The 26,167-nt window shown below is 43.3% G+C and overlaps 1 protein-coding gene across 19 annotated transcripts in view; it reads right to left on the reverse strand.

The window, feature by feature from the left end:
* The window catches only part of MTSS1 (MTSS I-BAR domain containing 1), a 166,594-nt gene that overhangs the window by 43,575 nt on the left and 96,852 nt on the right, over positions 1-26,167 (reverse strand). For all 19 annotated transcript variants that reach the window (XM_034763587.1, XM_034763598.1, XM_034763588.1 and 16 more), the window contains exon 4: positions 493-577. In XM_034763587.1, the coding sequence (XP_034619478.1) occupies positions 493-577 (85 nt within the window). The remainder of the gene's footprint in view (positions 1-492; positions 578-26,167) is intronic.

The raw sequence follows: 26,167 nt of genomic DNA on the forward strand, positions 1-26,167 counted from the left end.
GGGTGTAGTGGAGGAGTTCTTCAGTTCATGTCAGTTTGCTCCCAAACTTTCTTGGCTGCAAGTTATTCAGATTCCCACGCAGTTGAGAAAACGGGGTGAAGTACTTGCTTTTACTTTAACTCAGTGACAACACAGAAATTCTAAGCCCGGTCCCCAACACCATGAATTGACTGCTCACTGCTGAGCTACACTAACTTTGATGATAGGAATTTCCAGCATTTAAAGCAGCTTGAGCTGGCAAGTCCAATTCTCAGAATGAGCAGCTAAATCCCTGTTCCTCTCTATTTCTATGAAGTTCAATTTGTTGGGGGAGAGAAAAGAAAGCCTGTTCTTCCTGACTTTAAGTCAGAGGTCAGCTGGAAGCCAACACTGGTAAACAGCTTAACGTGCTCCTGACTGAAAGGGGCTGTGTAACAATTATGTTTTGACTGTAGTCCAGTAACCAGTGAAGAGTGATTCCCAAGCTTTGGGCCACGCTGTGTAACTGCTCACCTTGAAAACTGCCTGAGTTTGGACTCTATACTTCTGTGTCTCATGCACATTCTCGTCAGGGCAGACCCAATTTCTCTGGTACCACCTGAAAATGAAATACAAAAGAGTTAAGGGACAGGGATCTCTCGGATGTGAAACTCTCACTGTGATGTAGAGGGAAGCTGAATTAAATATCACATTGTAAAATTAAGTCCCTAGTGTACTATTAACACAGCAGAACTACTAAACAATATTTGACATTTAGGAAAAGAGATTTATTGCTGATCACCAGAAGCCCAGAACTGGATTAACAAGAGGACAAAATAGTTTTCTCTCTAGAGGCCTTAGCGTGCCAAGAATGTGTAGAGGATCAACATACTCTCAACATTTTACTTGGAAGGGATCCAAAAGGAGCACAAGAGCTGGGAGATCGGAGCTGAGTGTGTAGGAGGAAGAAGCAGGGTAAAGAGAGGAGAGAGAGAGTTGGGAGCAGTAACAAACACTGATCAGGCCAGTGTCTAGAGAGAGAGAGTAATCCAAAGTCTTGAAACAACATATCCAGGACTTTTGACTAATTTCCGTTCGCCAGATTCTTCACAGCCAATATTGCAAACATTTTGGTATTTAAAACACCATTTCAGATTACGCTCTCTCTTCCCAAACCCAATCCTGTATATAGAACACAGATCGGTAGTAGTCATAGACCATGCATCTATCACTTCACAATATTGCCAGAAGATGGCACTGTTTATGTGCGCTACACTCCCAGTCACTCATTTCAGTGCCTCCAAATGATAACGTCTCTTGACAGCAAATGATTAATTTTTAGGACTTTTTCTCCCCAAAGTATATTTTCTTTTAAAGCAAGCATTTGCCCGCTCTATAATTTAATTAAACAATCATCTCGGCCTTTTCTGTATTCAGTTAGCTTTTGTTTTGATAGCCATATGGTTCTAGCTATATGTAAACCAACCTGAAGCATCTCAGCAAACTTCTACACAAAGTCCTAACTAATTTGTTAAAAATATTCACCAGGGTTGTGTGAAACACCCATAACAGTTTTAAAACCTCAAAATGTAAAGTTTTTCATTTTGATTGTGATACTGATCTGAATTTGCAATATACGTTGAAATTTTGTGAGTTTTCCTAAAAACTAGAATGTTTAAGCAGGTTTCAGAGTAGCAGCCGTGTTAGTCTAAAGCTTATGCTCTAATAAATTTGTTAGTCTCTAAGGTGCCACAAGTACTCCGGTTCTTCTTTTTACTGTTTAAGCAGAAAGTATTTATTTTCAAGTGAAAAGCTCAATATGGTCAATATTTCAATTTGAAAATCAATTTTTACATTTAAAAAAAATTGCCAAATGTCACGTTTTGATGTTAAAATTGTCACAAATAGCAAAATTTGGGCCCACCAAATGACCCAGAATGAAATTGCAAATATTTTGCACAAAATGCTGTGGGTTTTTATTTTTTGGCTCTTATTATGGCAGAAGCCTTTTATTTACCCTTTTGAACATGTTCAGAATTAAATTCCTTTAAAGAATGAATTTAAACTTCTTTATGTTCATTATTAAAGTTTTACTAACATTTATAAGTATTAAGGTGCCGTAGTATAGCTAACAATTGTGCAAAAACAATGACTGAAGAAAGCTTGCAGACTTGAATGGGTCTTTACAGTGGAGGCAGATCAGTCTTCTCTCGTTAGTACTGCAGTTTCATACAAAAGTTGTTACTGCACATAGAGCCGGGTACCAAAAAGTGGAAAAGTCAGACCCCTTGTCTCCCACAGTGAAAAACTATGTCTGCTACTGACAGCATCTTTCTTGTCCCACATGCTCAGTATGGTCTTATTCTTCATTCCCCCTAACAGAGAACTACGAGGCCATTAAAAAACAAGCAAAGAACAGAACTTCTTGTCTTAATGGAAACAGAACTCCTACTGGAGATTTCAAGGAAGGTCTCCTAAGAAATGAGTGCTAAAACTTTCTCCATTGTCATTTGTGGAGTAACTTATCATTCAAGATACAGTTAAATGCTGCATTATGCAAGAACTGGGGAAACTTGAACAGGAACACAAGTATGCTAGGGTTTTTATAGGTTAATATTTATGCTTCCCTAATCCCACACCATGAGAAAAGGAAGAGCCATTTAAGAACAGAAAATGGGAAATGGGGAACGTGTTTTGTAAAATGGGGAATAAGGGTCAGCTAAAATAAATAAGGGCACTAATAAAAACTGCCAGGTAGTACTATTATAACCCAAGTAGCAGTAACCAACCAACCTAAGTATGCACATTCAACACACAAGGATATACCCACAACAAAATTGTATGAAACAAGGTCTACATATCATTTCTGTTTATTAATAATAATAAAGCACATTTGCAGATTTTCAAAGTATTTACTATTAATTGCAACAAGCTCTTTCAGAGGTGTGAAAAAACTGGGTTTTTCCAGAAAACAACACTAGTTTTGGGATGGGGGGACTGTTTTTTGTTTTCTTTTTTAAACAATGCCCCCCCCCAATCTTTTGAATTTCCATGTTCTTTGGAAGTATTTCTAGAATCACAGTATATATTTAAAAGGGGTTTGTTTTTTTTAATACCATAAACATTAGGTGTAAATTTCAATCTATGAATGAAAATTATCCTAAAAAGTTAAAAAAAAAGGGAAGGGAAGTGATGAGCACATCCAAGTTTTTGTATGCCTATTAGGAAACAAAGGGTACGTCTATACTTACCCGCTGCCTCGGCGGCAAGCAATCGATCTTCTGGGATCGATTTATCGCGTCTTGTCTAGACGCGATAAATCGATCCCAGAAGTGCTCGCCGTCGACGCCGGTAATCCTGCTCCGCGAGAGGAGTAGGCGGAGTCGACGGGGGAGCCTGCCTGCCACGTGTGGACCCGCAGTAAGTACCTTTAAGTTCAAACCAAGATACTTCGACTTCAGCTACGTTATTCACATAGCTGAAGTTGCGTATCTTAGTTCGAACTGCGGGCTTAGTGTGGACCAGCCCATAGTCTAGAACGGTTATAGAAGCCTAGAAGGGAAGAAGAATGGGTAGAGTCAATGGTGACAAGGAGAAGCCGAACCAACACATGAAATTAAATGTCAGTGAATATTAAAGAGAAGAGACTGGGAGAAGTGGTCAATGGTTAGCACGAGGCTTAGTTTGTTAAAATCTTGCTGGGAGTGGGTAGGGCATCTAATAATATGATTGTGACGGGGCGGACCTGGCTCTGAGGGTCCCTGCTGGAGGCCTTGCAGCCCTGCCACACCCCGCCCCAGAAAAGGGCAGTGGAGAGGGTCCTCCAAGTTGCCTAGAGTGGCTGTAGGGAGCAGCCAATCAGGACCCAGCAGGGTAGTATAAGAAATGTTGCAGGGCCAGAGTGAGATCAGTTCCTTGCTAGAGCTGGAGGAGAGTGGACCATGTGCTTGGCTAGCTGAGGGAGCTACAGGACCTAGGACAGAGCAGTGCTGGCAGAGGCTGGGGGGAACATGAAGGAGCCGGGCTGGCTGGTAGGACTCAACCAGGACAAGGCCCTGAGGTCAGGGTGAAGAATGTTCTCGGGCCATGGGCAAGTGGCCCAGGGAACTGTAGCACTGACACAGTTTATTTAAAAGGATGTGGCGGATGGCTGCTATCTATAGGGTCCCTGGACTGGGACCCAGAGTAGAGGGCGGGGCCAAGTCAGCCCCACCAGCCACTGGGAAAGTGGCCTGGACTTTGATGCACCCCAGAAGAGGAACTGAACTCTTTTAGTGGCCCATATGAAGAGCTGAGGCCAGAAAGGCCCAGAGGGAGCAAAGACATTGCCTCCAGGGAGGGAGCTCTGGGGCACTGCTCCATATCAGAGGAGGGACAATTTGAGAGAGGCCAGAAGGGGCTGAAAGGCAGTTTGAACCAGGGTACTACAATAGGCCCTGCTGGACTGATTGAGGAGTGAGCCCAGAGATAGGGCTGCAGATAAAGGGACCTGGGATGGGCCCCCTGTTGGATTTATATCCCGGATGGGGGTTTGATTTATCTCACATACAGACTGAGTGTGACTTGGCCGGAGGGCTGGATCGCTGAAAACTCACCACAGAGCAGAGAAAAAGTGCAGACACACACACTCTGCCAAGGGGGCGCTCGCGAAAGGTGAGTGCACCCCGTTACAATGATGCTGTATAATGTCAGTTAGCTTAATCTTATTTTTCTCTGTTCACAGTGTTGAATTCACCAAGCAATTTCTCATTCTAAATGGTAAATGTGAAACTTGATCAGTACCGTAAAATGAGTGGTTAATGTTTAAGTCATTTCCAAACAGCACACGAATGTATCTGACTCAGCTCGTCTAAAACCAAAGGAAGTGTTAGGAAACAAGTGACTGTCAAAAGTTGCTAAGTAACAAAAGAGGATTCATGCTCATGTACTAAAGCACAAAGAATTGGTTTCTTCAGAACCTTCAAGATCAAATGTGCTACTGAATGTAAATGTATGCCTAAATGGAAGAGCAGAGGGACACTGAGTCTGATGATCCCAGAAACAAGACATTTGCAGTGCCACAGTCAGTATCAAAATATAGCTGCAAAGATTATTTAAGTCCCAGATCCAGACCTTTCAGTGGCTCATCATCATCTTCATTCCAGGGTAACAATGCTATGGAACCATTAAAAAAACCAAAACAGTTGCATATAGCAACTTGCCATAAACAATTACAGTGCTGTTTGATGCAGACCGTGGTGATCTTTGTAGTATTCCTCAAAGCCTTCTCATTTGCAGGCTGCTGCCATCTCAACACAGCAGGCAGCTAATGGATACACAGTCAATCAGTTCATAGAGGGGTGCAGGTGGCAAGCATGCACTGAAAAAGCTGTTCTGTATGAGCAGGCTTCTGCTGCAGCAAAAAAACAAAAACAAACCTGGGGTTCATTCAAAGCATACTGCGACAACAAAGTCACTCTGCATTTCAAATTCCCATTTAAAAGCTAATGTTGTTGAAGTATAATTAAGTGTAGAAGACTGAACTGCTGGAAGAGACAATTGGATTTTTAATCTTGACACGCTTTTGATCAGAAAAGCCAGAAAACCACGTAAATATGTCTGTAAATACCTATCCAAGTGAGAAGGCACGCTGGGTTTATAGGTTTCAGAGTGGTAGCCGTGTTAGTCTGTATCAGCAAAAAGAACGAGGAATACTTCTGGCACCTTAGAAACTAACACATTTATTTGGACATAAGCTTTCGTAGGCTAAAACCCACGTCATCAGATGCATGGAGTAGAAAATACATACATACATACATATACACACACACACACACACAACATGAAAAGATGGGAGGTTGCCATACCAAATCTAACGAGACTAATCAATTAAGGTGGGCTATTAACAGCAGGAGAAAAAAAATTTTGTAGTGATAATCAGGATGGCCTATTTCAAACAGTTTTCAAGAAGGTGTGAGTAACAGTAGGGGGAAAATTAGCATGGGGAAATAGTTTTTAGTTTGTGTAATGACCCATCCACTTCCAGTCTTTATTCAAGCCTAATTTAATGGTGTCCAGTTTGCAAATTAATTCCAATTCTGCAGTTTCTCGATGGAGTCTGTTTTTGACATTTTTGTTGAAGAATTGCGACTTTTAGGTCTGTAATTGAGTGTCCAGGGAGGTTGAAGTGTTCTCCGACTGGTTTTTGAATGTTACAATTCTTGACATCTGATTTATATCCATTTATTCTTTTGTATAGAGACTGTCCAGTTTGGCCAATGTACATGGCAGAGGGGCATTGCTGGCACATGATGGCATATATCACATTGGTAGATGTGCAGGTGAACGAGCCCCTGATGGTGTGGCTGATGTGATTAGGTCCTATGATGGTGTCCCTTGAATAGATATGTGGACAGAGTTGGCAACGGGCTTTATTGCAAGGATAGGTTCCTGGGTTAGTGTTTTTGTTGTGTGGTTGCTGGTGAGTATTTGCTTCAGGTTGGGGGGCTGTCTGTAAGCGAGGACTGGCCTATCTCCCAAGATCTGTGAGAGTGAGGGATCGTCCTTCAGGATAGGTTGTAGATCCTTGATTATGCGCTGGAGAGGTTTTAGTTGGGGGCTGAAGGTGACAGCTAGTGGCGTTCTGTTACTTTCTTTGTTGGGCCTGTCCTGTAGTAGGTGACTTCTGGGTACTCTTCGACTCTGTCAATCTGTTTCTTCACTTCACCAGGTGGATACTATAGTTTTAAGAACCTCAGCCGTGCAGAACACAACGCCATCCACAGCCTCAGGAACTCTGACATCATAATCAAAATGGCTGACATAGGAGGTGCTGTTGTCATCATGAATAGGTTGGAATATGAACAAGAGTCAGCTAGGCAGCTCTCTAACACCACATTCTACAGGGCATTACCCTCTGATCCCACTGAGGGTTACCAAGAGAAACTACACCATCTGCTCAAGATGCTTAAAGATACTGGGATCGGCTGGTGGGACACTGCCCACATAGACTAGCACCAGGCAGAAGAAGGTCTCTTCAAGTCCTAGGATCTTAGTAGAGCTGATCCAAAATTTCTGAATCTTCAGAATTGCTGAAGCTTGCTGTTGGTTTTGGTTTTGTTTTGGTTTTTAAACTAGCATTAATTTTTAGCTTCCTCCAGAGGGTCACCACAGATGGGAAGGCAGTCCCATCCTTTGGTTCAGCATTACAGTAACTTAGTGCCTTGCCCATAGAATGAGATGTTAACGAACCATTTGGTTTGTTACAGAATTATGAAAGTTCACATGGCAATAAGTACTTCAGCCACTAACTAATCCACCAGGCAAACCCTCAGCATTATACATGGGAGTTTAGCCTCACAACAACATGAATGGAATGTGGGAGAAAGTTCGTGTATTAAATATACAGTACAATTGGTGCAGTCTAGTGCTTAAGAGCACAAAGCAGGATTTTAAAATCCATATGGGAAAGTAGTTTCATATTTAAAATAAAAGTTTTAATGCAAGTATGCATGGATCCTGAAAAGTGAAGTCTACCTACAGTCAAGCATAGGCAGCTGCAGTGAAAACTTTCCAGCACGAACTCATACACTTTCCCCAACCATGACCCAGAGGGACCCACCTCTAAAAAGTGAGATGATAGTCTAATCTCTGTGCCTGTTCACTTCTTACCCACCAAGACTCTCTACGAGTGGCCAATTGCAAAGGGAAAACCTATTTGCTGAAGAACAGAATGTTGTCAGTTTGTTTCCCAGAAGCAAACAGAGCACCAGCATTCAGCTGCTACCAAACCCAACTGGATAGAGCCAGACAAAAGGCTTTGCACTGCAGTACCATCCACTCCCATGCATTCCTGTAGCCTAGAAATTGAACCAATTTAAACTCCATTTTGTTTAAAAGCTGACACTTTGCCTAAAGTCCCAGCACGCTTCTATGACACTTACAGTCCCCTGAAGAGAAGAGATTATAATGGCGTATTTGGCAGTTTCCTAGTAAAAGAGATGATAAAGTGTTAGAAGACCTGAGTTCCACACCCTGCTCTATGACTCCTTGGGCAAATTACCTAACTACCATGTCTCAGTTTCTCCACCTATAAAATGTGGGTAAAATTTATGTACCGTACAGGGCGCATTATAATGATTCATTAACATCCCTAAAATTCTCTGACCCTGTCTAAAGCAATATTCTACATGTGGAGAATGACATTACTGCTATACAATGGAACCTTTCATCAGTATTTTTTTTTTAAAACTGTCAAATTTTATCAAATTAAAAAAACGGGGTAAAAAAAAAAAATAAACCAAAGATTCTGTGTTCTCAGAAATAAAATCCATTATTCACAACACACACATGCGTCCCAAAACCAAGCCTAAGACGACCAAAAACCTCTTCATTATAAACTAATTAAATGAAATGCTGTGTAATACTGCTACAAGGAGACCACTGTAAAGGCTTAAATGGTTCTATTTCCGTGCCCATTTGTTATTCAACACCACAGAGGAATAAAAAGGAGTAGGGGATGGGGGCAGGGGGAGAGACAGACTAAATTGCTTTATTAGAATCATTCTGTTCTACTTAATGATCATACATCAATGAAATGATTATTTGATGAAACGTGCAGCTGTATAACTACAAGGCCTTCTGTATACTCAAAGCAGTCGTCTACAATCAGCCTCTTATCTCTTCTAGCCTTTAACTTCATTGTTGAGCAGGGTACAGAAGGTTAGCATGACAACTGTCTTTCAGGAAGTAACTTTAAGACTCCACTTAAGTGATTCCTTTTTATCTTCAAGGGCGAAGTCCAATTATGTCAGACACCCTTCTCCTTCCAAAAGGGAAGGGAGACCATGAAAAGGGGACATAATATTTTACAATTTCAAAGTTATCAAGATGCTTTCATCTCAAAGCATAGATTAAAGAAGCAGCTGACTATAGGCTCAATTATTAAATACATTAAATACCAAGGCTGTGACAAGCTGACAAGCAGTAGGACAGTCTCAGTTTATCACTCAACCCTTATCTAAACTCAAGCAGTTAAAATAGTAGGCAGTTTCCTTTATGGGTTACAAGCCACAGGCCCTGATCCCGCAAGCTGTTCATGTGGGGGGACACTTGTGCCCACATGCAGGCCCATGAAAGTAAAGGATGGATTGATGGATCAGTGCCTCAGAGACTTGCCCTATTGGGATTTCTTGGGCTATGTGGAGCCTAGCATGGCTGCAACCCTGTTTGCATGAAAACCAAACACTGTTACAAACTTGTTTAAAACCATGCTATAAACTACCTTTTGGGGGAGGAAGGAGCTTTTGTTTATAGCATTATTTAGGTTAGCACAGGTCTTCCCCCCAAAAAGAATTGTTGGCAAAACAATTGAGTGTTGGGCAACTCCTAGCTGAACTGCACCTGGCAAACATTTCTAAACATTGTTTGCGCAAGGTGATAAAAAACTAAGCAATTTTCTGAGGTACTTAATTTTTAAAGTTTTCATTAACTTTTTTAAAAATTAGACCTCTTTGAAACAAGTGTGATTTTGCAACTGTTATACGGTCTAAACTCCCTCTTAACTATTTTCATTTAAATAAAAAAAAAAAAAACACAATTGTGACAAGCCAAAGTCTTGCACTACATAGCCATGCAATTGGCAACACAGAATAGATGAAGTGTAATATTCAGTACTACAGCCGATTTGAAAAAGTACAGGATAATGTATTTAAATGGGCTTGGATATGAACATGACTGAAAATTTGCCCAGGCTATGGGATTCTGTTCCCAGCTTGGCTGAGAAAGAAGTATGCTAAATAGCTATTTTCTCTGTAACTAAGGATGCCAAAGTCTTTGCAGATACAAATCAGAGGAAAACTGCCTCAGAGATGCAGATTCTTGTTGAAGGAAAAGCTGCATCTGTGCTATTTGTGTCAATGGTGCTAAGGCTTTGTTTAAAATGGAAAGGATCTAGCTATACATGTATAGTTATACCAGCAAATCCTCTAGCGGCGATGCAGCTTATACTAGCAAAAGGGCTTCTTTTTGACAGTATAGCTTATATCAGTTCCCCTGAATAAAATAAAGTATACTGACATAAGTGCTTGCACGATATGGCTTTTGCCAATATAGTTCTGTCAGCCAGGGGTGAGATATTTCATACTCCTTACCAACGTATCTGTACTGGCAAAACTTTTAACATGTGGACCAGACCTGGTAATTAATGAATGTAAATGATGGAGCTCAGTAAGACACAGAGGCGCAGACTATTCCTGAAGAGCAACAAAACTCTGCCCTCTGAGGATCTCCAAACAAGGTTTGGGAATTTAAAAACAAAACCCACAAAAACAAAATAAAACCCCTCAATCTGAGAAAACACGAAAATGGTTTCAGTCCAAATCCATTAGTTAATATCTGTATTCAAAATGTTCCATTTGGAATACAATGTTTTGTTAGATCTTTTACGTCCATATATAGTGGGTGCACTTAGTGCAATACTCGACTGAGTTTAGGAAATGGAAAGAGCATGCAAATACACAAGTGTTCACTGGGCTATGCTAGATTACTGGGCACCAGAACGCTCTGTGACACCCTATATGTATTAAGGGTTAGATGAAACTGATGGCATATGCAGGACATCACTGCTACTGGAATTCTGTTTGATATTCATATGGCAGGGTGAGTTGGAACCAAACACAGCTAAGTCTAACAGGTGCAAAAGGCAGAACAAAGAATTTGTCACTAAAGGCAACAGATACAACTGAGAGAACACACAGTGAGCCGTTCTGCAGAGTATGACAGTGCTATTTTTAATACGGTCACTTTTCTGAGCAGAACAACTCCACAGCATTTTCCTTGGCGGGATACAAGGGAGGATGGTGGGGTAACAAAAGGAGGAAATTCACTACATGCTATATTAAAGTTGACATAACATACTTTCCATGAAATTTCATAGGTCTTCATTCAACATACAGGAATACAGTACAAATGTTTAAATTAAAATGGCAACACCAACCAATAACAACAATTAAATGCACAATTAAGCAGAACAGCCCAACAGGGCCCAATAAAGCATGTAGAGGAATGCTATGCTCCATTTCCAGGTATTCCATGATGTGCTTCATTTCCCACTTGTGAATGCCTTTCGTTTTGCATTAGTGTTAACATTCTTTCACTGTGTTTAGTGTGGTATGACTGTCAGAACAAGTTTTCATTGCATTCCTAAATGCACACACTCCAAAGGCAGCTGCTGTGTATTCTGTGAAGCCAATTTTAAAAATCTGATCTCAACTGTATTTTGAAATACCTGTGAACTCTATCTCCCAGGAATAATTCATGGTTGAAATTAGTTTGAACATGGATTGGTACAAAGAATTGAGCTTTAAAATTAACGGTCTTTTTCCACCACTTCTCTAGACAGCAATTTCTTAGGCAAAATTTGGAGAATTTATGAACTCCTTTAACCGAAAGACAACTAACACGAGTATTAAGTTTAAGTTGGATAACTGTACTACTAAAATGGTTACCTAGAGTCCATGAAACCTGCTAAGCTATTTTATCCAGTGCTACGTTCAAAGACCCATGCAGTGCTGTACAGCAGGTCAGTATCCAAACGTTTGGTCTGGCACTAATATTTTGCATTACTGCAACTACTTTCATCTCTAGCTTTCCCACATTTGTTACATATGGTAGTTATGCTTTTCCACAAACGGAGGGAGACCAGCACCACACAGCCCAACACCAGCTGGCTGTTTAAATCCAGTAGGCACAGGAATTTAGTACACAACACTGACATCAATGGAAAAAAGCAATACTCCACCTGTTATGAAAAACATAATGAGGACAATAATCTGAACACACGAAAGTCCAGTGTCTTTGCTCTTACGTGAAAGTCTTCACATAACTGCACTAAATGCCACAAACTCTGAAATAAACTACATCTAATTACAAAATTTGTCAATTTTGAATTTAAAAATGGTACTGTAGCATCTTTTCCCCCTCTGCATATACGCACCAGTAGAGGACTACGCTTTTTACATTAATAAGCTTGCATACCCATTAACAGATTAATTTAGAGGTGGGAAATCTGATGAGGCCAGCCCTCATTCTCCAAATAAATTCTTTGCAGGCTTGAGTTAACAGCTCAGCTGGCAAATGTACCGTTTACCCCAAAATTCTTTACCACAATCTAGATTGGCATGCTGAATTTAAAGCACCTCTGTTCAAAGCATGGAGCATAAAAGTAGGAATAGTTTCCTGAGATTTTCTTACTTTGCAAGTAAAACCTGCAAGTCTTACAAAAAAATATCCTTCATTTAAAAGAGCTGTGCGTTGTTGTACTACATGGCAATTCTGGAGCAAAACAAGATGTTTAGAGTGTTCATTTACATGCAAATACCAACCATAGCATATGCTCATGTCCCACTGCTGCAGAGCCATCGGTGAAGGCAGGCAAAAGGGAAGTAAAATGCATGGACAAGGCGGGAAATACCAATGCAGGATTTAGCACCATCCCACAAAATACAGCAAAATGTCTTTTTGATTCCTTCTTTCAGAAGATCCCCACAACTATGATGGAAACTTAAAAGCTCAGATTGTTAGACTGCACACGAATAACTTTGCTGTACAGTTGCTACTATGATATACACAAATTAAGTACAAACAAGTTTAAGATTTTGGACAAGAAAACTTAAAGCCACTTTGTGCATTCCCTCACTGAAACTAATTGTAAAAAGCTCCAAGAAACCCACCCTTAGAGGTGACAGTTTTTTCCCTATCCACGGGACACAAGGGAAAGAAGCTAAAAGGAGGAAGGAAAACGCACATGAGGGGGGGGGGGGAAAAGATTAATGGAGACTTAGCATGCCCTGCGATTCAAGACCTGAAAAGGAAGACAAGTTCCTCTGCACCCTATAAAGGACAGTCCCATCACCCCGTCTACTGTACAACTTTTAACAATTTGTAATCAATCAAGCTTCTCTGGCTCCACGCAAGAGTTCTGTCCACACACAATGCTGCTGCTCTCTTAGTAAGTATGGCAGCTAGCAACATTCCCTTCCCTGCCAGCACACGCGGCTGGCACATGGCTGTCTTCTTGCAACTCATTTGGCCCGTTTCTTCTGCTGTGCAGATGGAACTACCTCCCTGCTCCCTTCACAAAGAGCACTTGTGTAACCGGTTTGGCTGGTTGTCCTTACTCCCCGCATTCTGTGCAGTGGAACATCTCAGAGCGCATTGCCCATTGCTGCTGTGTGCATGACTCCTAGGTACTCGGTTCCCACCTCAGGCATTAGCTGCCCAAATTTATCGAGAATGACCTGAAAGACGTGGTGGTAAAGCGGCATGGTAGGTGTGGACAGAAACACAGTGGACGCTTGTTTGTATTGAGAAAAATGTTTTTATGTCAACACAACTCAACCACGTTTGTTAAACGGGTCAAATAACAGTGTCACAACCTAGTTACAGAGATTCTCTGGTGGACTTGAGAGGCTAAGCTCTTGGATAACACCAACATATCTGGACAGATATTTTCTCCGTACTCCCTATAGCACATCAAAATGCATTTTGCCCTGCTTTTCAAGGTTAAGTTGACATATGCCTAATGATATTGAGATCGGCATCTGGTCATCTGACTTTTTGGTACTGAGGTAAATTCATGCAAACCTCACATCTTCTCAACGCTCATTGCCACTCCTTTGTTCAATTTTGCTCATCAGCCTTTGCTTAGGAAGGCATGGCTGGTTTATAAAATTGTCAGTTAAAGATGACAGGAAATGTCAGAGCAGGCAAAGGGGCTTTTGACCTAGGCTCTATAGTGCTCTGGTGCACATAATGTCAGCATCTAAATTGCAGGTTTCCAGGAAACTACTTGGAAAGATTCGCCTGCTATTTAGAATTTATTAACTATTCCCAGAGGAAGCACTTTGATTTAGTGCCATGTTCCCACATTAGTAGTGATGCTCTTGTATTATAGACTTCCCTTCCCCCCCCCCCCCCCCCCCGCCCCATTCTCTCTCTCAACCATGAAGCAGGATTCAGTTCATTTCATTCAGCTGTTCCTCTGAAGACGGTCAACATGAGAAGCAGGCTACTCTCAGACAAAGAGCATGACCCAATTACAGACATTTTGTAAGTCTGACATTTGTAATGCTCTAAGGGGAGAGTAGAGAACAGTAACTCCCCGTGCAATGTCTTTTAGAGTGCATTTGTAATTTCCTGACTTTGTGAGAGACATGCCCTCTTATGGATGGACCACAGAGAGGTTAAGAGATCTACTACTACTGTGATCTCAAGTGGTGAAGACCTGTGTTTTGGAAGCTGAAGGACCTGGTTCTAGTCTCAGATTCCCCAGATCAAAGTATGATTCATTTAAAACTGTGTTTGTATGCAGCACATGAATGAGTTACAAATTATGGCCACAGGTGGGACAGAGGAGCCTGTGATGGAAGGTGCGGTCTTGAAGATCAAGAAAAACAGTCCATAGGACAAGAATGCAGCATCTCTGAAAGGGTGCGAGACTGAGGGAGATCAACCATAGCTACTGTCTCTCTACACTGTACGATTATCCCTGCCTTAAAGCATTACCAGCAATCTATTTTTTGTCAAGGACCAAATTTCTTGGTCAAGGTATAGTCGAGGTCCAGACTTCAGAGAAAACAATAAGAAGTAGTAAATAAAAACATTTTGCAGTCTGTTCATTTTGCGGTCTGTTCAAATAAAAACATTTTGCTTCTGGTGGTCCAAATTTGGTCTACAGTCTGCTTATTAACTACCCTTCAAGGGGATCATGTGTCCCAATTAACACTATGCCCAAAATACCTGCATTATGGACACATCAATAAATGTGTCTTATACTTGACAGTAAATGTCAAAGAAAAACAATATAAGAGATCAAATGAAACTTCTCACACAAAAAAATCAAAGCTATACTAAGATCAGTGATCAAAGTTATTTTAGATCACATAAATTCAACCATAGGGAGCATGTTTGTTTTGTTTCCTTCTGTGTGGTCTGTCTCACACAGTTTTCCTACTAGATCTTAGGTTTTGGTTGATTTTTTAAATATGAAATTATGAATATGAATGGAAAAATATTAGCTTCTTTATACCTCAATTTCTCCAGCTGTAAAATGGGAATAATGAAACTTAACCATCTTTATGAAATGCTTTGCTTTCTAAGCATGAATATTGCCACAAGTGCTAAAATGAATACAGCATGTTTAACATTCAAAAGCTCTTTCCCTTGCTTCAGCAAAATTTTTATCAGTTATCCATTAACTACAGGGCTGTTCTGCTGTAATTGCAGAGTTGTATCAATGATTTTCATCAAGTTTTGATACTTGTGAGACTTAAGTAGCATCCAGTTATTGAACTAGTATAAATAGTTTGTAATACTTCGTACCGGTAATGAGATATTGCACTGTATGAGGGAATGGGAGGGTCAGAAAGTGTGGTGAACCTTAGAAACGTATGCTGTATGCAAAATATTCAAGTTGGTTATGCTCTGGTATGTATTAAATCTTATCAGTCTTAAGAGATATCCAATGGAATAGAAGTTTCACTGCTTTACTTCCTTGCACCCCACAAACCTCTTCACCACAATCAGTTTCCATTTGAAGCATCAATATCCAACAGCCAATCTCATCATCTGCAGCATGCAATGCCATTTACTTATAGAAAAATAGAGATCACTACTTGCGAAAGAGCAAAATAGTAGACAACAGAACTGTGATCAAATCTCTACTTCCCTCCTGTAAATAAAGCAGGGGTTGGCAACCGGTGGCACGCGTGCCGAAGGTGGCACGCGAGATGATTTTCAGTGGCACTCACACTGCCCGGGTCCTGGCCACCAGTCCGGGGGGGCTCTGCATTTTAATTTAATTTTAAATGCAGCCCCTTAAACATTTTAAAAACCTTACTTACTTTACATACAACAATAGTTTAGTTATATATTATAGACTTATAGAAAGAGACCTTCTAAAAACATTAAAATGTATTACTGGCACGCAAAACCTTAAATCAGAGTGAATAAATGAAGGCTCGGCACACCACTTCTGAAAAGTTGCCAACCCCTGAAATAAAGGATCACTAGCTACTCCATTAAAGTACCGTAGCTAGGTCCCAGTTCTTCTGGTTAATTCTCTTACATACTATATGTGTATATTTCCGAATACAGAGAGAGATGAGGCTCAAAATCTCTCACTGCATATGCATTTTCAGCTTTGTACATAGTATAAGAGAGAAGGGGAGCTGAGATCAAGTGAGTATCATGCAGAAAAAGCCTTTAAAACATCAAAAACCTTAGAAAGCCTATACATTGTAACATCTCGTCCCACTATACAGAACTAAAGCCACTCCTCCCTAGGCTCCTGATGAACACTTCAACAGCCCAAATTTCTGGTTGTGATGTGGGCTCACAGTAACTGCAATGCAGCACTTGTGTGGTCTTTGATTATCTCAGAATTTGTCTTCTGAAGCAGCAACATTGCCACTCAATCTGAGAAACTCAAGGGCAAATCCTTAACAAAATAATTGGTGCATTCAATCTGTCCAGCTGCAATCCATTCTAGATACAACTGCCTGCAACAGCATTAGCCTAGATTTCATAACAGTACGTTTAAGTAGGTAAAATAAATTATATAAAGAACTACTTCTTGATATAAGAATAAGGACAGAGTAATTAGATCTTGACCTAAGCAGCCACTCTATGGGTTACAAAAAACCTTTCCAAGGCACTCCTTTAGTCTCATTAATCTGCCATTTCCAAAAGGATCAGAAATCTGTGAAAAACTGCTTGCAGGAAAGATTGCAATAAAATGAGAGCAATGTTGGTAATTCAAAGAGAGAACAGGGATGCATGTGAGATAAATTCCATGTAATGCACTATTTTATTATCCAATAGCTATGGCAGAATCCTACACCGACAGAAATGAAAGCATAGAAAATTCTTAGACTGAAATTTCAGCACGCTAATGAACAACAGAACCAGACTGAAGGAACAGTGAGCTACGTATTGCTCTACTTGATTTGTTTCAAGCAGGCAAACTAGGGGCACAGACACCACATGAAATTAAAGAGCGTGCCAAGTTCCAAACAGGAGCTGGGAGATAGGAGATTCCCCCCTTTACAGTGTTGGGATGGGTGGGTGCACATTAAGCGCTTAAAGAGGTGCCAGATTTGCAGCCATAAAATAAGTAGTGAGCAAGAAACAGCAGTTCCAGCTTCTCTTCCAATATGCCCCCTCTCTAAGCTTACCTATAACAATAGTAATGACCACAATTTAATGCACTGGGAAGCCCCCTCTAGGGCATTCTGTTCACCACAAGCAATGAATAAGAAGAATCTGATTTGAATGTAAAGCGCATGCACGAGGTGGTAGGATGTGGCTTCCTTTGAAGTTTCTCTGCCTTTTGCAAAAGGAAGAGCAAAACAAATAATAATAATAAAAGTTTGCAAAAGCAGCAGAGGGGTCCCATTAAGAGAAATGCCCCCCCCTTTTACAAGATTCCATTTGCCTCCGTTTAAATAGGTCAAAGAGCTCTCATTTTTTTTAAACGATGTGGGGTAGGATGAAAACATCAAAAAGGGATAAGACCTATCAGGCCATCGAGTTCATTTCGCTGACAACACAGGGCTGTTCCCTGCACTACGTGTTTTAAGTGTCCCAAACGCAGTGCTTTGCACCAGTTGCAGACTAATCTACAGCCTAACACATCTCATCATCAGGACGTTTTCCTGATATTCATCCTAAAATTTCCCCCTCTTCACGTCACGCAGTCATCCCCTTGTTCTACTAAGTAATTCCTCTCCCTCCTTAGTGTTTACACCCTTCAAAGAGGCTTTTCTATATTTGGATCCATGGCTACTATCATTGTTCTACTATATCCCAACAAACACAATAGGAGAAGACGTAGAGGGAGCTGGCAAAGTTTCCTTCTGAGGGTGGAGGGGGAAGTGTGAGCAGTGGGCAAATCAAAATGTGCCATCATCCACCAAGTCAGCCGCAAGCAGTGGATCCCTGGTCCGCCTGCATCCTGTGTTAGAGTGTACCGCTTAGCTGTCTGCAAGCTACGGAAAATGTTTTGTTCTAGTTTCATGCGATCATTGTCCAATAACCGAGGTCACAGCAGCAAAGGAAGAAACCCATCGTTTACATGCCGAACTGTCTCCAAAGCTTTGATTTCAAATCATAGAAAAAATTATTAAGGAAGCCGCCAAGCTTGAAACATGCCCCAGTGCTCTCCTAGCCAGCTCAGGGCAGCCAAGATTACTTCAAAAGAAAAGTCATGCCCAGTCACTGACCCAGACTTTAAAACAGCCTAATTTATGTACCGTGGGGAACACTTCCTGCCACAGAACACCTCTGTATAGAACACGCACCGTAACTTCCCTCAGAAGTCTTATTTTAATTGGGGCCACAAACCAATACCAACATTAAAAAATAATGACCTAATAACTGGATTTCTCAGCTGAAGATTTTGATGCTTTGCCACATACTACAGGAGTGAATTTTCTGTCCTTTTATCTTTGGATTTTCCACCGTGAGAAGTCTACTCCAGACTAATAGTTAAGTATGACTCCACTAGTTTTGATGGCAGGATCGTTACTGTATTAGCAAATTCTCATGAATCATACCACTTCTCCCAAATAAAAGAAGCAATAAACAAATGCAGCAACTTGATAGTAAAGTACCACACAGAATTATATTGGGTAGCCTTGATGGATCATCCACAGAGGAGAGTACACAATTCCACTCTACAGAAGATATGCAAGACAAGGTTTGACTCCCTGAGTTCTTCCCCCTCCAAATCCTTTAGGCAATCAATTAGAGGAGTATAGCAATGCAAAAGCAGCAGAGGAGATATCTGCAGCAGCAGATATTCCAGATCTCCCTCCCTCCCCCCCAATCTCTCCCCCCTGCTCTCTCTCTCCCACACAAACACACACACACCCCTCTATGAAAAACATAATTAAAAAGCTGTCAAGAAGCTCCTGGTGGAAACAGAAAACCCTGTCCCCTAAGATATTTTTAGCCCAATGAGCAAGAAAGCTCTGCTAAATCCATTAGCCTGGACCAGATCAGCTGCGGGGGCTGGGAACCTGGCTCCGCTTTCACTGAGATCCACAGGAATAAAGTCAGAGCCGTAACTAAGCATTTTAGCGCCCAGGGTGAGCAAGCATATTTGTGTCCACTAGAAGTGATGCATGGAGGAGCACGAGAGGTCACAGTCCTCCTTCCCAGATTTCTGCTTTCCATTTAGCACACAAGTTTTCAAACCGTGGGGTGCGCCATCTGAGGGAGACGTGCCTCACAGTTTGAAAACCGTCACCTCCTGCCAGAAGCCAGGGTACCTTATTAAAAACTGCTACTGACAGATTTCTCTATCAGCAGCAGTTACTGACACCTATGGAGGTTCTCTCTTGTTGCCCTGTCACAATTTGCTACACTCACCTTTCCCATCTTCTGGTCCAGGAATAGCAAATTGAGACAGGGTGTCAACCATCCATCACAATTTGCTATTCCTAGACTAGAGAATGACAAATGTGAGCGGTAGCAAATTGTGATGGTGGTTGATACATACCCCTGGTGCACTCGCACTCTAAATCAGTACAAGCACTCCTGGTGAGTGCACTCATCCTGACACAAGGAGCCAAGTAGGCACATGCATAAGTGATGTACTCACTGCGGCGACTCTATGCTGACGTAACTTGAGTGAACCTAAATTTGTAGTGTAGATATGGTCTTACATCTATGAACTGTTTGGGAGAGGTAACAGCAAAAGTATGAGGCTAGGCCAGGATACACTGAGGGTTTAGGCTCCTACTTTTGTGGATCCAAGCCTCCTGCACCCTAAAGGCTCAGGAACAAAAAGATACATACAAAGAACCCAGTATCATTTATTTCTTTTTAAAAATTTGATGACTTAGGCTGCGGGTTTGTCACAGAAGTCACGGATTCTGTGACTTTCCGGGACCTCTGTGACTTCTGCAGTGGCTGGTGTGGCTTGCCCAGGGGCTACCTGAGCAGTTCAGGCAGCCCCTGGACCAGCCGCACCAGGCGCTGCTGGGGCAGTCTCAGGCCACCGTGCCTCCCTCTCCCAGCAGGCGTCTGAGGGGGAGGGGTGTGGCTCAGGGCTGGTGGCACGGGAGGGGGTGAGGACTCTGGGTCTGCGCTTACCTCGGGGGAGCTCCCTGGAAATGGTGACATCCCTTGGCTCCTAGGCAGAGGCGTGGCCGGGGGCTCTCTGCACTGCCACTGCCTGTAAGCACCACCCCCACAGTTCCCATTGGCCACGGTTCCCAGCCACTGGGAGCTGCGGAGCCAGCTCTTGGGGCAGAGACAGCACACACAGCTGCTTGGCCACACCTCCAAGTCTGCCTAGGAGCTCAGGGATGTTGCCACTTTTGAGGCAGCACGGAGCCGGGCAGGGAGCCTGCCAGCCCCCGCAACCCCCCCTCCTCCAAATACCTGTGGCGCCCCCTGTCAGGGGTATATAGTACAAGTCATGGACAGGTCATGGGCCGTGAATTTTTGTTTACTGCCCATGACTTTAACTAAAAATACCCATGACTAAAACAGTTTTATTCATGACTTTGGGGTATATAACTCATGATTTTTGAATTCTTGTGATTGTCAAACAATCTTGGGGTTGTAGATGTGTGTTCATTATGTTGTGAAGGCCAAAACTATAACTGGGTTAAAAAAAGAATTGGATAAAGTCAGGGATGAAACCCCATGCTCTGGGTGTCCATATTCCTAGCCTCTGCCTGCCTGAAGCTGGGAGTGGATGAGAGGATCACTCGACTTCATTTCCTCTGAAGCACCTGGCACTGTCCACTGTCAGAAGACAAGATACTGGGCTTGATGGACCATTACTGACTCAGTCTGGCTGTTCTTATGCTCAGTAAAAATTACAACAGATGTTTGCCTTTGAGAGGATTTAATATGAGATAGTATATGGCCCTTAGTGAATATTTAGGAACCAAGTTCTGCACACAAGCAGTGACATGCAAAAAAGCATGAAGGGCTGGATTAAGAGGCAAAATAACAGTTGAGAAAGGCAATCCCCACTGGTGGATCAAATGAAAATGAAGTTTTGACACCAGGCTAGGAAATCAGTCAGACTGGAAGTCACATGATCCAACAAAATAAACTTGTGCTATAGTAAAAACATAGAAAGTGCTATGCTGGAAACACAGATGTCATTGCTCAAACTACTAGCAATTATTTACTTATAAACATTTTCAATGATTATTTGCTATTAAAATATAAATTAAAGAGCACAATGACATCCATCTGCTTAGTGTTGACAAAGGCAAATGATGAAGTGCTAAGAGTAATAAAAACATTTAAAAAACTAAACAATTAGAAGGAGCAAAACTCTATTTAAAATGGAATACCAGAAAGGGAAAGCAATTCAGGGAATCACAGCAGCAGATGAGACAAATCTGTGAACTGCTATGAGACTTTATGCAGACATATAAACTAGTAAGGGATTCTTTTAGGTACTCAGAATGTGACACACACAGTTTTGGGGGGTGTATGTATGTCACTGAATCAAGTCTCCTATACCACCTCAGTACTTTATAGGAGACAGAGAACAGCTGCCTTGTGCAGGCACTGGGATGCCTGTGCCTTTAAGAACAGAGCCCTGGAAAGCGGGTGCTGTGTCATACTGTTCCAAGGGAGGGGAAATAAAAAAGCTCTCCCCCCCATTTTTGTAAACGCTGCAGGTGGCTCAACCCATCACAATAACTGGTACCCCTCTGCACTTTCCTGTGCCAGGGTTTTCCCCTCTGCCACCATCCAGCAGCCCCTCACCCCTGGCTCCTATCCCCCTTCCCATCCTTGATTTTGCTCCTCAGCTGCTCTCCTGCCCCTGCCTCCAGTTGTTTGACCCCCCCGCACAGTCAGTTTGCACCCCTGCTCAGACCCAGCCCATCCCCCACCACCAACTGGCTCCCTTTAACCTCTCTGAACAGCATCAGATTTTAATCCCCAGTGAGGGCAGCAGCTTCAGCAGATGTTACTGAGCATGCTCAGTCCATGAGAGCATGTTTAGCACGAGCTAAGCAGCTCACTCGGCGACATGCCCACCTGCCGCCCTGGTCCTAGTGCCACAGGGAGAGCCTGCTTCAGCCAGGGTTACTGGGCCCATAATCCTGCAGGGAGGGGGGCGCCGAGCATGCTGGGCTCCAGCAGATGCCCCACCCTAGTTACAGCCCTGAATAAACTATTCCAAGGATTGGAGAGCTGTGTTTTATGTGGACTTAAAGTAAACCTCCACAGAAGAATGTCTCTAAAGTGGTTATGGGCTGGGGAAATGTGTGTTAAGTCAGCGGATCAGGAGGCGTCAGTTTCACATACTCAAAGACTGTCCCTTGTATAAACAAGATCACTGGCTCCACAGCATGAGATGGAAGTAGTGATCAGCTGGAATCCTTCCTTTTTAAAGTGCTATTTCTCTGAAGCACCTCTCCTCACTTATCAGAGGGGTAGCCGTGTTAGTCTGGTTCTGTAAAAAGCAACAGAGAGTCCTGTGGCACCTTTAAGACTAACAGATGTATTGGAGCATAAGCTTTCGTGGGTGAATACCCACTTCGTCAGATGCACCCACGAAAGCTTATGCTCCAGTACATCTGTTAGTCTTAAAGGTGCCACAGGACTCTCTGTTGCTTTCTCCCCACTTACTGCAGGATGCCTTCAGACACAAACTAGTAAAACAATAAGACCATCCCAATTACCATGACTATGACCTTTTAATGTTTAACTACTGATTTAGTCTTTGTGGCCAAGAAAAAACAGCAGGTGATTAGCTTCACTATGAGTCACTGTGTCCCTGTCATGCAATAATTCAATTAGACACTTAACAACCTTCAATCTGGTTCAGGATCTGTCTACTGCATCCACACTCTCCCCCTGGCTGTGGTTTCATTCAACCTCACAAGTTAAGTAGGGCCAGGCCAGGTCAAAACTCAGGTACTATAGGCAATAGTGCCGATGGTTTAGTGAAGTCAGTGGCACTCAATCAGTGCCCTGGGATGGCACTTCGAGTCACTCTGAGCAGTGAGGTAATGCTAAGTTTTGTAGTGCTGGAGCCCTCTCCCAACCTACCCTTTCCCACCTTACACCTGCCCTCTCCCTCCAATGCCTGCCCCCCACGCGCTGCTCAAGTCGCCTCTCAGCATAGGTGGCTGGTGAAAATATTCTTAGGGGAGACGGGTGCAACTGTTGGTCTGGGCCCTGCTCTTTGGTACATGCAGGGGTGGCTGTCTCTAGCCCAGCCTGGTGTGAAAGAGAGGACTGAGGGACTGGAGAGCATGCCCCCCGCAAACTCACCCCACAGTAGCAGCTCCTGTTGGCTCTCACACTCAGAGAGTTGCTGTGGCACGATCTTCTGAATAAGGGTGGGGGGGGGAGGGAAAGAAGACAGCCATCTGACCACCCCAAGATGAGAGGGAAAAGGTCACCTGTCCTGCTTCAAAGCGAAAACGGGATGCAGACGCCAGGGCTAAAGGACCCTGCAGAGTGTTCATGGGTGAGCCTCAGGGGACTGGAGAACTTGGGAAAGGGAGAGGAGAGCTGGTGCAGCCAGGAGTTGGGGGCAGTTGGGCTGATCTGTCCGGTAGATGGTCTTGCAGCAGAAGAGTCATGGGGGAAGGAAGTGGTGGTGGAATAGTGGGAGAGGCGGGGTAAAGAGGGAGGAAGGGGGAAGGAAGTGTTTTAGGGATTGGTGGATGGGTAAGTACAAGGGGTTTAAGAGGTGGGTTTATTGGGGAAGGGGGCTGGAGGATGGTGAGCAGTAGCGGCGGAGGGTTTGGGGGTGGAGATGTGGGGTGGGTTTGGCAGGATGATGTTTTATGGGAGTGTTTTGGGGGGGTTGGGTGATGGAGTAGCTTTACTTGAAGAGATGGGGGTTGGTGTGGCTGGGTGAGGAGTTGAGGTTGTGGGGAGTTTGGGGGAGGAGGAGTGGGAAGGAGTTGGGGTGTGTTTATTTGTGGGTGGGGTATCAGGGGCCCAGATAGGTTTAAGCAGGGGCTGAGGGGAGGTGGGTGGGAGCAGGGTTATTTGGAAGTCTATGGCGGGGGTGGCAGGAGGGTTGGGAGAGCATTGTGTGGCGGTGTCAATGGCTGCAGCTGGCTGTGGCTGGCTCCCGTTGCAGCCTCTTCCCCCCTCCTCCCCTCTCTGTCCACTCCCTCCCTCACCAGCACCAACCCCAGCTCCACTCAAAAGCACGGGGGGAGGAGGGGAATGGACTTGCCGCCACACCTAGGATGGGGCTGGCTCGCTGGGCACTGGCCACACCCAGGCTGGAGTCTGCCCACAGCACCATGCCCCCGGGGCCTTGTGCTCTCACCTCACTGCCTGCTGCCAGGCTCTGGGAGCTCTCCCGGCTCATTCTGATGCCTGGCAACCAGGCAGCTCAGGGACTAGCTGGCCCTAGCATCGCCGGAGGCAGGGCTTTGCCTGCCAAGCTGGGATGTGTACACAGGCAGCAGGGGTGCTCAGATGTGGGCGGACTAGGCTCCCTTTAGCCCTATCCACCTGCACCCCTTGGACCTATCCCACTGTAGTGTCTCCTGGGGCAACTGAGCAACACACATTTCAGAGAGGAGCACAAGCCTCTGAGGGAGTCAATGGGAGAGGGGCAGAGGAAGGGGGAAATTCTGAAGCGTTGGAGCTTTGCTCTAGCCTAGATTTCAGATGCCAGAGCAATGCACCGGACCACTTTGGTAGCACCACTCCCATGATTTTGCAGCTGCAGGTGGTGGGTTTTTCAGTGACATAAAACTGAGATGCTGACCTCCTCAGGTCACTGGTCTCATGGTGCTTTCTGCAAGGCCTAAGGCATTAACCTTGGTATCCTGGCAAACTCCAACTTGGGCAGTATATTCTGCCAGCCTAAACTGCTAACCTTCTGCAGTTTCAGTTTGCTACGTTATTCTTCATTTCCTGGCCTGAGCTGCTGCCCCCACCCCCAGAAATGACTGTAATTCAGTGATGAATGAATCTACACATCCCTTCGCTCCCCCTTCCACTGAATCTATTTTCCAGTTGGCTTGAGAGTGCACCAGGAAGCAGCTTGGGACTTGATTCCCGGTATGGCAAGTAAGTGAAACCTTCAGCACAGTACGCAATGCACGACCTCATTTATGTTCAAACACTCAGAAATTTCAGAAGCTATGAGGGGAGGGAAGGTTCTGTGATGATGTGTTTATCTAAGGTGGAGGAGGGTCCTTGCAGTTAAGGCAATGGACCTAAACTCAGGAGACCTGGATTCTATTACAGGTTCTGTCACAGGCTTTCTACATGACTTTGTGAAAAAATCATCTCACTTCACCTCTGTGCTTCAGTTTCTTATCTGTAAAATGAGGATAATAATGCTACCTCTGCCCCATGCTTTGTCTATTTAGGCTGTAAATTCTTTGGGGGCACCGACCATCTCTTACTATGCATTTATTCAGCACAAGGAGACTCAATACTGTAATGCAAACTAAATAACTGCAAAGGTGTTCATCCTATTTAAATATGCAACTGTGGAGTTCTGATTCCCCCTCCACTCTGACAATTTAGTTACTGAAGACTTTGAATTGATGGCAAATGGCTGAAATTTCTAGCCAACAGATCTAATGGTTTGGCAGATCAACACTGAATCCAAACGCCCAGCTTTTCCAATCACAAAACCACTGAAGTAGCACAGTGCAGACCACCACATCTACCTGAAATCCCAGGCTTTAATCTAAATCGGGGTAGGCAACCTATGGTATGGGTGCCGAAGGCGGCATGCGAGCTGATTTTCAGTGGCACTGACACTGCCCGGGTCCTGGTCACCGGTCCAGGGGGCTCTGCATTTTAATTTAATTTTAAATGAAGCTTCTGAAACATTTTAAAAACCTTATTTACTTTACATACAACAATAGTTTAGTTCTATATTATAGACTTATAGAAAGAGACCTTCTAAAAATGTTAAAATGTATTACTGGCACGCGAAACCTTAAATTAGAGTTAATAAATGAAGACTCGGCACACCACTTCTGAAAGGTTGCCGACCCCAGATCTAAATCAATAGGAATCACCATTGGCCAGTGTCAAAGTCATGAAAGCACACCACAATTATATTGATATAGCAAAAAGGATACAACCTTTCCAGAGTAGACAAGCCCTCAGAATTTTGTAATAGAGGTTTTCTAAAGTTCAAAGGGTAAACACAGCCGTAACAGCTGCAAGAGAAAGGCTTGTGTGATGGATA

The sequence above is a fragment of the Trachemys scripta genome, chromosome 2, assembly GCF_013100865.1.
Source record: "Trachemys scripta elegans isolate TJP31775 chromosome 2, CAS_Tse_1.0, whole genome shotgun sequence".
Lineage (NCBI taxonomy): Eukaryota > Metazoa > Chordata > Testudines > Emydidae > Trachemys > Trachemys scripta.